This window comes from Nomia melanderi, chromosome 14, assembly GCF_051020985.1.
Source record: "Nomia melanderi isolate GNS246 chromosome 14, iyNomMela1, whole genome shotgun sequence".
NCBI lineage: Eukaryota > Metazoa > Arthropoda > Insecta > Hymenoptera > Halictidae > Nomia > Nomia melanderi.
Genome location: NC_135012.1, coordinates 10667484 through 10681595, shown reverse-complemented (window position 1 = coordinate 10681595; position 14112 = coordinate 10667484). Strand labels below are relative to the sequence as shown.

At 34.9% G+C, this 14112-nt stretch overlaps 1 protein-coding gene across 3 annotated transcripts in view; it reads right to left on the bottom strand.

Moving 5' to 3' along the window:
- alpha-Catr (alpha-catenin related) overlaps window positions 1-12669 on the bottom strand; it is a 117485-nt gene extending 104816 nt beyond the window's left edge. For 2 of the 3 annotated variants that reach the window (XM_031981270.2, XM_031981266.2), the window contains exon 1: window positions 12475-12669. In XM_031981270.2, coding sequence (XP_031837130.1) covers window positions 12475-12561 — 87 coding nt within the window. In that variant the 5' untranslated portion in view covers window positions 12562-12669. The remainder of the gene's footprint in view (window positions 1-12474) is intronic. The other variant, XM_031981268.2, reaches the window with a different exon arrangement.
- Between the last annotated feature and the right edge of the window lie 1443 nt (window positions 12670-14112).

Here is a 14112-nt window from a genome sequence, read left to right as displayed (position 1 = left end):
AATTTATCTGTGAATTATCGTTACATCAGTTTCAAAAAATGTCGTCTATATCTCATTGGAAAATGTTGAATATTTCCAGTGTAAAACTGTCGAGCACAAGGGTTAAATTCTTCTAAAATAAATCTCTTCACAAACCACATTCGATTCATTTTTTAATACAGACCAGCTTTCCGGCTGCATTAGCAGTTATTCGTTCTAGCGGGTTTTTAGCAACATTATCCTGATAATATCACTGCAACGGCCAGCGGCAACGTGTGAAATTTTAACAGAATGATCGTCACCGAGATAGATGTTTCCCCAGGAAAAATGCATGTTCATTCGACCCGATACCAGCTGCAAATGCGGCGGAACGCTTTCACATTTTTTACCAACCTTTTCGTCCTGTTCACGATTTTAAATCGCGCGACACCCAGGCGTCATAAAATTTTTACGTGTCATCCACTTAAGATTCAGTGGAAGATACTATGGATTTCGTGGCCGTTACAGATATGAGCAATTTATACAGCTGTTTTGCAACGCAAAGAACAATGAAAAAAAAAAACCATGTACAAATGATTCCGACGGGGAGAAAGAAAGGTGGCGCGCGTTTAAAATTGGAATTTTCAGCGTTTGCTGTTAATGGATTAATGGGCTCGACGAAGCGTATTACAAAGCTTTCAATTTAATTGCCGCGTTATTATGGATCGTTTAAAGAATTTTGCCTCGATGAACAGCGTCACGGAAGCTTGAGGCTTGCGCATTGTCTTACGCTCTGAATGTTTGATCCAAGAATTTACGGAATTGTTGCGATATTAATCTAGAGTGACATACGATCTTCTCTTAAAACATGATATACAAACGCGATTAACACTATTTCTACAGAAGTCAACAAACATCTGAAATTTTAACTTAAAATTATTTTCCAAGTTTAGGCGTATATTCTGAATTGATTTTTCGACTTTCCCAGTAACGATTATAAGAGTATAGGAAATGTCGAACATTCAATTAAGGAGAAATGATTAAACTGAGAAAATAATTTTGCGTTAGAATTTCAAAAGGTATCTCTTGACACCTTCGGTGGAAATACTGTTAAGGAAACATGAATACTTCGTAAATATGGAATTCAATTTAATGATCACGACATGAATATTCATACCTAAGTGTATGCGGCGCCAAACGGGAATATTTTGAAGAATTAACATTGGCATGTACTTCGTGATGTGTAGTAATTTTTAAAAATAGGATCCCCGAAAACGATGAATAGATAAATATGTTTAGTTTAACTAAAAACTGTTTTCATTCATTTAATGTTTAAGAACTAGGTATCATAATTTATACATTAATATTCAAAGGGAAAAATTAGTATCATCTATTAATGAAATTTATTACCTAAAATGTAATAAGACAGAAATATACACTGTTGACCAAAAGTTTGAGACCGATATATTGGTTAAAAGAAAAACTTCCATTTTTGTAAATAATTTTTATTTGAAAATTTTTGTGTGTCATTAAGGAACGTAAACATATGTGTATTAGTGAATTATAAATATGTATAATTTTTGTTATTTTATTTTGTATATCTGAGATATATAATTTTTAATTTGTGATAGTACATATCAAGTGGTTCCACACTTTTGATCAACAGAGCGTATTAATAGTTTATGTCATATTTTTCGAAAGTAAACTTTAAAGTTGATAAATTGATTTATAGACCAACATTGATTGCCATTTCTACAAATTACTGCTGATAGAAATTTTAACGTTATAACTAAGTACGACGCGTTTAATATTTAACGGTAATACGAGCTAAATATTTGATTCGTTCATTATCGGAAAATTTGCGTCGTTATTGAGAATTCGAAATACGTCGATGTGTTTGAATGCCAGTCAGATTTAGTTTCACAGAGAAGTTTCGGTAAATGAAAATATGTTTCTACCTAGTGAGTAGTCGATTTACTGAAACTGAACTTTCTTTAAACTTCGGTAATTCTATAGATTTAGGTCGAGTCTCCAGAAGTTGCGACAAATTTCTACGGAAATGGAATTTCACAAAGGGAAGAAACTGCTAACAAATCGGTACACGGAGGAATACAAAACACCACGGTTGAAACAATCCTTGAGATAAAGCAAATAATGGTGATGTGTATTCTTATAAAATCTGCTTCCACGAATAATAATTATATAAACTGACAAAGAATTAAAAGTAATAAGTTTTCTTAAACAGATTTGTTTCTGTAACATTATTACCAATACAGGGACTACAGGGAGAGTAAAATTTAATTTCTCCAGTATTTCTAATTTAATTTACGAGAACGTAGCTCACAATCACCATTACCAAAAATATTTTAAAATCGTTTAAATTAAATGTATCCAAAGTTTAAGCTTTTATTTTCTAGCCATACGTTTGTTTTTTTATAAATTCTTAATTTATTTCTAGTAAATTTGGAAAAATAAACATTGTTTCTTTGCATTTTTACATAAAGTAGATTGATTCAAGCTGTACATAAAATTCAATAAAATAAAATTATTCATTTTCCGGTTAAACTACGCCAGCATAATTTTTCCAGCGAACGAGTAATTTTCTCTCCACTGTAAGAACCTGAACGACGAACTTTAACAGCAGTCATAAGTTTCTGTCACTTTAAAACTCAAGTACAAGAGACCATTTACAAAGAAAAGTGCTATCATTGAAGTTACACTGTGAAGATCAACTTATTATACTAAGTAAATTCATCAGTTATATTTCAGTATGATCATAATTTCAACCACTGTTGGGTCGAATTTGAATAAAACATTATTTAAACAGCAATAACGATTAAATATTAGATATTAAATAATTAATTATTATTCGGTTACTTGTTATTCCCGTGATTTACTATTCGCAATTTCTCATTCGTGTTTAGAAATTGAATTGATAAACAAACTATATCATTTACGTTTCTTATATGCAACGTTTAGAAAAAGTTATTTAAAATATCGATTAAAAATAACGAATAATATCATCTTATTTATTATATATGAATAGTAAATGCATTAATTATTCGATCGGATTGAATTTATTTGTCAACCTTTATACGTTACTTTGAATAACTTTTGTCCAACAGTGATTTCAATATTCTATTTTAGTGAAAGAAAAATATTTTTTGCAAGTGCAGTAATAAATACCGCGTGTAAAAGCCATCCTCGACTAAACATACCAGAGAGTTGATCAAACTAGGTTTCACTGTCGCTGCACAGACCGACAGTCAATATTAGTTTGTTCGATGGCTTCTGACATATTTACCTTCCATACAAACGAAAAATCTCCTCGTTGCATATATCACGTTCAAACTATTCGCTGCTGACAGTATGCATAAGACTTCAAAATGGAGACACATTACGTTTACATTGTATTCAGATCCTACAATTATTCGTCCGGGAAATATTGAGTTACAAATTGCATTCTCAGTTTGCTTCTTCTATTTCCAACAACTTGAAAACATTCAGAAAACGAAAATCAGTCTTTTCAATTTTAATTTCCTTGGAACTATACTATTTATATGTGTTTGAAAAAATTGCTGTTAACATATGGTCCTATAACTGTCTGTATGAACTCTAAACTTTAACATACAACATAAAATTAAATTTAGAATTATTGGGAGGAAACTAATATCGGGTTTCGATCATGCTAAAATAAGAATGTTTTCTATCGATTATTCATTAAAAGCAAATAAGTTTATAGTATGGTGGAATAGAATACGAAAAGTGGCATATTTTATAGGTAATTAATGTTAATAGAAATATTAACAACTATAAATAATAATAAGATTATAAGTTTATTCATAAAACCGATACTATGTTCCTATTAACGCAATGTTATTTTGTTATGTCCCAAACGGAAACTCTATTAATTTAATTATGTTTTACTGAATTTAATTAGTTAATGAAATGAATTTAAGCGATTAAACACGGATATGACAAAGTCGTAAATTTCTGCCGATACTTGCAGTGAAATATGTGATTCAATATCTATCAACTCTCTGTCCTGAATTAATTAACATCATATGCTTATGCGTAATTTTTCACGAGTGGCATTGTGTAAAATAATGCACAAATTATCGTTCAATTTCATCAAACAAAATCGAACAACTACCCGTTTTACAAACTCCGCCTTTTATTCAATTTTCCGAAAATAGTATTGCTCAAGGTTATTCACAAATTATCTTGGAGTTTCATTAAACCCCCTTAAACGTGACAACCTCGTTGCAAACACTCGTGAAGCGTTGAAAACTTGGAATCTAATAGGACCGTGAGAAAACGCTGATGAAAATCGCGGAAGGACTTTAATAGATGCTTGAACTTAGAGAGTTCTTTAGCTGCAGTGGAATCAGTCGATCGAAAAAATGTTGTAGGTATATTTCAACTTTGCTCTGGGTTCACAGTATTTCAAGAAGCAGAATCGTGTAATGAAATTGAACATTTTTGAGAATGAAAACTCGGTATAAGCCATCAAAAGCAGATATATAGTTTACACGTCCGAAATTCAAGTATTAGATATGTATACTAGACGATTAGTTTCAACAGAACCGAAATTGAGAAATAAAAAACAGCACCACATCTCCATTAAGAATATTAATCGCTCGTTGCAGTGAAAAAATCACATTGCAACTGTTTTAAACCGTATGCACATCAGATTTCGAAATTGTTCCAATAATCCCATTTAACGAAGGACAATAAAAAGTAAAACGAATACAAATTTCGTGACTCTTCTGACAAAGAAATCGCGTCGACCTGTGCCTTCAAATAATACTTTTGCAACTTCAAGTTCATGAAAATTCAATGTTTTTCAATTATAAAACTCAATTATAAAATTCAATTATAAAAGTGTATTTTGCATTCCATGCTAGCTTCTAAAAATGAAATGAATTTTTCGAATTATAATTCTCGTTTCACAATGTGTTCTGTTTAAAATTAAGACATGAGTTTCGTTTCTAAAAAATATGTAACGCATTACGTAGGAACTTGAAATGCAACGAATGTATTTTTCACTGCGCGCAAGACGTTAATAACTGCATTCGTGAGAATGAAGTTCTTAGTATCCTGGATAAAAATCAACACAATTTCAGCGCTCCGAAGCAACTTCATGAAGTTCCTTTAATAACGCTCACCCATCGACTTAAAATTCTTAGAGGGTCCGAGTTTTAGTGACTTTGCGGAGAATCCTAAGGCCGGGCGCATTTCGGGGTCGTCAATTACAGTTCACTGCGCACACTTGTCGGGAGAAGTTCTATCTTTCAAAGGTTACAGTCGCAGCAACATCTGGACGATCGAAAATACAATTTCTTCCTCAGTTGAGAAATGTGTCTTTTAATATTCGTTTAATTTAAACTGAAATGTGGTACGCAGAAAAACCAAAGCAATCAATAATATATTATAGAAATATTTCCATTCCTTTATGTTGGATAAAATGGAATGTCACAACTAATTTCTAATAAAATTAAATTTCACTTGCTTGAAGAAAAAGATAAAATTTGAAATCTCATTTGTTTAAAATTGTATTATATATTCCTTTCTTTAACCCCCTGTCCTACGATTTATTTCTTAACTGTGATCGAGACAACTATTTTATCGTTAATAATTTATTAGGAGAAGACACAAATTTTAATACTTTCTCAAATTAAGTTGAAAATTTTCAAATTTTCTTTTATTAATTCTTTCAGTAAACTGGAAAGGTAAATTCAATATGTGCAATTGAAGATTTTCGTGCGTTACAAGTCCATAGAACTCCATAGTGAAATACTTGCTCGCTCATCTCTATATTTCCAGGACAACAAACAGCAAATATTAATATTGAAATGCAATATACGTTATGATTAAACTTAGATACATATACAGTCGACAGAAATGAAATGATCATACGAACCATTCATTAGCCAAATCGATTAACTCCACAAAATAGAGAAAAGTGATGCAACAGCTATACAATGATTTTCAAATTTCCTTTTAAATAGAGAATTAAATAATCCCTACAGATTGTATTTTACTCCATTATTACAGATGTAGCCTTAATCTAAAGAATATGTAATAGTTATAAAATAGTATAACTTTGAAGAAATTTTTATTATTACTGCAATTTTTGCATAGACAATAGAATTTCTATTTCCTAGTACTAAACCCAATAATAAATTTATTTTAAATACGAGGAGCCAATCGAGAGCTAACGAAGTGTTCTGACGATAAAATCTTAAAGAAATTCGAAAAGTGGAGTTGATGGGTTTGGCCAATGAGCGGCTCATGTAACTGATGTAAATCAGGTAGAATGCGTTTAAAAATAACTCGACCCTTCGATCATTTGTCTGTCACAATTTCCCATTTCTGGCCAAGGACAGACACTGCGGAAGTCTGAGGCCATAGTCAGCGATCGTAACATGCCAGTAATGGATCAGTGTAGGGTTAGGTCGAAGATTGAGGTTAATTGAAGTGTTCAAGTGCGCCACTCGAGGAATTCTCAGTAGATATTGCTGGTTTACGAGCGTGTCGCCGTCATGACTGTCGTCATCGCTTGGGCTTTTCTACTAAAGATTCTTCTTTGACAGGCCCAAAGATATGTAATAAAAACCTTGATTCTATTATCATAATTCAAATTGCGTTCAACTTCTTATTCAGAAGAAGACTAATGCGCAGATCATAGAATGTTTTACGAATTTAACTAAAGGTACATACGTAATTAACCCGTTATGCGTGGAATTTAGTTTCAGAAATCTCTTATTGCGCGCAATTAAATCAAATAAGAGTGTATACTCGTCAAATATAGGGCAAATGCACTTGTAATATATTCTAACGAAAAACGAAAGCGAATCGAAGAATTACATGTTTCTTTAAAAAAATAAATAGTCTGTCATTGAAAAAGTTAAAATTATCTGCTTAACACCCAGACAGTTTGCAGTAAAATAAAATACAAAGCGCGTTTTAATAATCTTGAAGAAGGTTTCTTTAATTAAGACATTCGTATTCGAGAATTTTTAATAACTTCTGAATATAAAATTTTATGTTCTCAAAATGTTGTCAGAATGATTGATAATGATGTGAATTTTATATTCGTTAATAAATTCTGCGAAAATGTTCGTAGAGTGATTACTGTAGGAATGTCATAAATAATTCAATTCCGCGCGAAATAGAAATACCCGAGGAAGTTAAAACGTATATAATTTGAAATGCAGTCCTATCCGTTGCAGCGACTTCTGGGATATCCTGAGAGAAATGTCCTCTCGGACTGTGCAAGATGCTGCAATGTTTGACGCTTGGGTAAATATTTCCCTTCGAAGTTACGAACTATCTTTCAACGTGTCCTTCCTGACCTGCAATTGAGCAACGGCAGAAATAAAAGTACTAAACAAAACGACGCGATTAAATATGCTCCAAAAATACAGAAGCTTCCGAACTCTTTCAACGGTTGTCTCAATTTTACAATAAAAAATCAGTCACTTCGGGTGCTTAATTTATATTTTAGATTAACGACGGTCGACAAATAGGCTGCACTCCTAACACATCCACAATTAAAGACGTAATATTTTTAATCAATTCTAAAAGTGACATCTTCAATCTATTCTACGTGCATCAGGTATCACTCACAAAAGATGTTTAGTTATAAAGTTCATTATGAGTCACCTCGATTTATATATAACATTTGTACAACTGATTATTGAATCAAGGGAAAAGATCACTCTTCCTATTCGAATCTTCCCTTTTACTTAATTTTCGTAGGGCAGAATCATTATTTCAAGAAATATATAGAACTTCAGAAAGGATACGAGATTCATACATATTTTCTCAATATTTTCGACAACCTATGAGTTATAAATACACGAATAAATCAGATAATACAGATAAAAAGGGTAGTTTATTCCTCGCAACATAAAAACAGTATCCTAATCGAACACGACAAAGTTCCAACTCTAATAAACATCCACGCAAAGTAACAAAAATCGGTAATCAGCGAAAACGACGCTTCGAAAACCCTGTTATAACGCAATTCAGAGAACCTACACATTTTCCTTTTACTTCAAACTACTTTCGAACTTTCCGCATTGTACTCGGCCCGTTATCTCGATCGCGCGGGTACCACTTTAACGAGACAAATTATTTAATTCTACAGCGTCGACACTCTAATGTGCCAGTGAAACATTAAACTCGCGAACGACGATGTACCAATCGATCAACGTCAGCGATGCGAAGCAACGCGTACTTCGAACGGCGAAACGTAAAAGAAACCGGGCTGCAAGCGGAACGATAGCGGTCTACCGACAAATCGACCGGCCGATGGTCAATAAAACATTGACCGCAACCCAGCCACTCTAAAACCGTAGTGCAGGGAGAAGTCTGCGCGAAAGGTGTAGGTCGAAGGTCTCTGTCAGGGAGAGGGGCAGGGACGGTAAGGGAAAAGGAAAAGTAAAAGAAGAAAAGGTGCGGAAGAAGGAGAGCCAGGGGGCGGCTAGACGGAGCTCTAACAAGTGGCTGCAGTTCGTAACGATCGCCTTCTATGCCATGCACCAGACACTCGTGCACTTTCTCTATCTAAGAGGTTTAACCAATACACAAAGATTCCGCGCTCTTTCGCGAGCGTGCGTGTGTACCGACATATCCGCGCACCGCTTAATACAACATCCCCTGCCGCGAGTTCCCTTTGATTTCGAATAATTTTCGCTGCAACACGGTCACGCGGTGCCGATTGCTTCGTCGGATTAATCGATACCCCTTAACCCAAAAACTTCGAATGGGAACCATTCGGAGATCGCATCCAATGTCATAGTTTTGATATTTTTGATATTTCTTAAAATCTGTCATTACAAACCGTAAAATTTTGTCATTAAATATAGTATAACGTTTATATAATAGATAAACAACAGTAAAATATATCTGTGACTTTCCTTTTCATGCGTGTATCATTTATTTATATGTCAGTATGCCTTTTTTTTAAATTACTTCGAGTTGCTGGTAATATCCGTGAGAAAAAGCTTCGAGTACACAGGGTTAAATTTGCAAGGTGACGTTTAACGTCACTGATTTTATGTGACACCGAAACTTGTGCATTTAGGGTTTTACAGAAATATTATTTAGTATTTTGGATGTTTCTGTTTTAGTTTATGACATGACTTTAAACGTCACTTATTATTATATTATTGATATTATTTTAAATTTCAAAAATATGTTTCACCTATATGATCTCTGTGCTAATCTAAATATTATAAATTATTTATTATACCTACTGTATTGAAATCTAAATGCTACTTCACATTTTCGTAAGTTTAATATTAAAATACAACATTATTCGTTCACAAAATGAAATCATCTAAACGAACAGTTCACTTTAGAATACTCTAATCTAATCAACTTTAGAAAATTTAATGTATTGAAAAGCACAACTAGAATTTAGAAAATTATATAAAAGTTGTAATATACAAGCAAATATTTTCATTACGTCAAATAGGTTTTTACAATCTTGTGACGGACCAACATTGAAGTAAAACTCATTTTACGTTATTCCAAATATTGTTTCAGAATTTAAGATTGTTTACAATACTTCCAGAAGAATGAATGCATTTAACATCGGACGAATACGGGGGATACATGAATATGAAATGCACTGTGCATTTGTGTCCACATCGCGAACCTGTACGGAATTTTCAACGAGTGAAAACAATTCCATTGTTTCATTTAGAAGTTTACATTCCTTTCGTTTTAAATTTTTTGCCTAAGTAAAACTGTGTATGCTTCTGAATTACTAATATCGCGTGCTTCATAATTATCAGCACGCAAATAAAGACATATAATTACAGCTATTATGCATATTAATAGACGTAGGGTAAGTAATTTATTACAATATTATTCAAATAATCACGCGTAGGTATATATTTCAATGTTTAAACGATCAGACTAACGAGATGTATATAAATATTCGAAGAACCGTTGAAGAATAGCTGAACGAAAAGTAATTGAGAAACAGGGATTATTGATTACTAAATTAAGTGGACCCTGAGATACAAAGAATCCACTCGAATCAGTTCGTTTGCTCTTCTGCCTTGGTTAACGATGTCTTTTGTGGATCGAGTCTCGTATTTGAAGATTATTTCGTACACAAAGTAGTCAAGATTTAAGATGACAAAGACAGAAACCGATCGCTGACTCAGGTTTCTTCTAAAGGCACGTCTGCTTTGAAACAAGCTTCAAGGAGGAAGCGGGTTACCTTTAATTCGATCAAAAGGGCAGTAACCCTTCGATGTAACTCGTGCTCCGATATTTACTCTAAGAAGTTCTTGAGACAATAATTACTTTCCGATCCTTCCCATCGTTTTTTGAAACTTCTGTCTTCAGATAGTTATTATCTCTCGTGATATATCTGTACGTGTTTTCTAATATCATTCTATATCTACATTATTTTGCATTGCATTTAATGAATTATTTGATTGTAACGAATTTTATAGTACAATAGACAGACATAAAAGTTAATAACAAGTCTCTTTTCAAATGCTTATTAATTCTATAAACAGCCAGGAATATTACAATCAACAAACACTGACAAAGTAAAGTTTCTTCGTGATTCGAAGACTGAAAATATACCGTGCAACCTACTTCAGTTCTCAATAACACGAAATAAAAATAGGAGCAATACATGTTCGATGAAATAGGTGTTTCCTTTGTCAACAGAACGTTCTCTCGCGATTCGACGCTCAATATACAGAATCGCCTACAAACCTCACACTGTTTAAAGAGAATAAAAAGATTAATAATTATTAAAACGATAAATTCTTCTATTGTATCCAACATTATTTATACTATATTTCATATTAAAATAAATGCTATCAATTATCTTGTTACCTCTGATTTTTAAAACTATTATTTTCGATCTTACACAAAATTTTCTAAATTAAATCTTATTTACACAGAAACGAAAATACAGTGCACGCAAAACTAACATTTACCCTGAAATATTAATTGTTCATAGTAACTTGACAATAAAATCACTTGAATTTTAAAACTATCATATATGTGTGTCAGTCATTTAAATCATCTCATTCGATTCCCCGCACAATGGCACAAAAACCAATGAGAACAAGAATTTCAATTGATTTTTCTCGATCCCACGAGAATTAAAAAGAACCGAAATTCACTCTGGTCGCTTATGTACTCCAAAATTAGTACCAGCAACAAAAAAGGAACAAAGCGCACGTCACGTGCGCGGAGTTCCATTAATCAGACGAGCGAAGTTTCCCACAAAACAATGCGCGCCTCTGAAATAACCCGCACTATTTATAGTATAAATATATGTACATCGTTTTTCCACTCGAACAACATTGTAAACAAAGCGGAAGACATTCATATAACATTACCCCTCAAAGTTCAACCGAACCTCACGTCGCGGCGCGAGTTCCCCAAACGATCAAAATCTCAATCTGAAATAGTAAAATCCGTTTATTTGCGGCGAAGATCCGCGCTAGTTCGCCGAAAATATTTTTCACGCTCAACGTTCAACGCCCTTTGACATTCGCCGCGTGCTCTCGCGTGCGCGCACACGTACACACACGCGCGAGCCCGTGCGCGCACGTGTCTCGCGATTGCACAACAGAAAATTCGTGATAACTTTACGAAAGCACGAAATCGACGCCGCGGCACGAAGCACGCTGGTAACGTGACTTCCGCGGGAAATATACACGCATACCCCCGCGGACACGCTGGCGCGCACATGTGTGCGCCGCCGGTGGCGAAGATAGAACGAGAAACTCGAGAGAAAAATCACCGCGGCGAGGGAGCGAGAGAGAGCGGAGAAATACGAAAATATCCGTTACACTGGGCGCGTGGCAGCTCGGCCGCTCGATGAGACGAAGCACATGCTCCGCGTGGGAACTGTCAAATATCCGAGAAGCTAGCCCATAAACAAAAGGTAAAGGCTACGATGTTACGATGAAAGCGTTCTCGTTGAAATGGAATCGATACCGATTTAATGGTTGATCCTACGCGCTTCTCCGCCGTTAAGTAACCCTTAATCCCTCGGCGTGCCACGCTCCTTTCGCGACTCTCCGTCCCGCTCTCGCGAACCGACCGGCCCGACACGTCCCTCCTTGTCGCGCGCTGTCACGCTTTTCGCTCCGTCCCTCAGCGCGTCTCTCTTTCCCGGCCGCGGGATACGCGGCTCCTCTCGCTTCCTCGCGGACGATATACATGCACCCGGTTCACGGTACGTAGGTAGAGGCTGGTGGAGGAACACATGTGCAAAACACCACACGCACACCAAAGATCGTGAACACAAACACAGAGAGAAGCACGGTATTGCTCTATAGGTTGGTGCCGAATGCCGTGCAACGGAAACGTAACCGTAACGATGAAAGCCGGGGCCAGGAAAACCTTAACCTATCGGCGGTTGAAGGTTAGGGGAGCTGTAAGCGGCTCAAATAAAAAACGAATCAATTGATTAGAGCACAAGAACGTTCCTTCACTCCGGTCTCCGATTAATTGTCTTACCTGTCTTACTAGTGGGAGTAGTGTCTGTTCTATGCTACGGGTCTTAATCTCTAGGGTGGTTGGGTCTACGGGCTCGGGTGTCGCCATGATTCGAACACAACTCCGCGCTCCGTAGACTCGAACCGAGCCTAGAGAGTTCGTTGCACCCCTCTCGCTTCTCGTGCCTTACCACTACTCCCTCGCAGCGGCCGAGCTTTTCCACTTATTTCCCTAGGCACCCCTCTTCGCGAGAGCCCGGCCAATCGTCGCCCTGTTATGTGCCGACGACAGCGACTCGCTTCCCCGACGACCAGACCCGCGCAACTCGTTCCGTTCACGAATGGGTACTCCGTTTGTAAAGAGCGCTGCGCTGTCATCTCGCGTTGACTGGTGGAACTAGTTCAGTTCGGTTGGTAACCAGACTCGCTTGTAGGGTTCATGCATTTCAACCCCTTGCTTTGTAATATTCTTTTCGTAACTATGCTATTAGGGCTACTTTGTTATATTGCTTTATTATAGCTGTCTGAAATTCGAGTGTACTTTTGTATAAGTTTATTTTGTTTATGAGAGTCAGAGAGTTAGCTTGTGCGATAAAGGATTGGATTAGATATTATTATAAAGGTGGAACCCTTATTAAAAGTTAGAAATGCGGTAAATAGTTATTGTAAAATACGAGAGGATGGGAATAGTGGTATGGGGTAGACTGCCTGGATTCTATAGCAGCTTAAGTTCTGTGCTGCGCCTTAAAAAGTAACTATGCCGAAGGTTCAAATTGGTATAAAGGTTTAGCATTAGATATTAAGAAATAGATAATTTTTAAATTATATATATTTTAATTTTTAAAAAATAGATAAGATTTTATTTTTTCAATATCAATCGGTTTTTTTGTTGGCTAATGTGCTATTATTGATAGCAACCTGTGTTACATTGAAGTAGAAAACGTTAAGGGAATTCATAATTGAATAGTGGAACAATATTATCCCTCCCTTTATTGTTAATTCTGAAAGTATAAGTGTTTATAATGCGTACGTTTTTATTTTGAAATTAAATTTCTTTCCTGAAGATAATTATCAATGATAAAACTTGTTGAAAAATTTTTAAATGGCATTGAACGACATATTCAGAAGATATATCGATACAAATAAATTAGCAATTGACGAAACTGTATTAGCAATATATTACTAAATTAAGGAATTTGTATATTAATACTAATAATTAGAGAATAGATTGTTATTTATTTGGTGTAATTCGTTTCTCACTCACCATATTATAACCTTTTTTTATAAAGTATATTAGGGAACCATATATTCAATTTATTTAGCACTATTAGTAGATTACTCCGACCAAATTTGATGGAAATTGCGTCAGTAGTGTAAAAGGATAGGTCATGGAGTTCTAAACTTTTCGATTAGGAGGATGGAGCTGGGATGTGGGCTCCCTTTATAGGTATTTTTTAATATTTATATAAAGGTTAAAGTGACATTTTTTAAATATCATTAGAGTGGTTTTGACACTCTACTTCAGGCACTATTGCAATCATAATCCTTTCGTATAAATGATACATTGATAACATTGACGAATTTTCTATTGTTCATGATTTTAATGAAAATAACTTTCGAGAACATTCTTAATTACGATCTAGATACTGGAATAAATGGT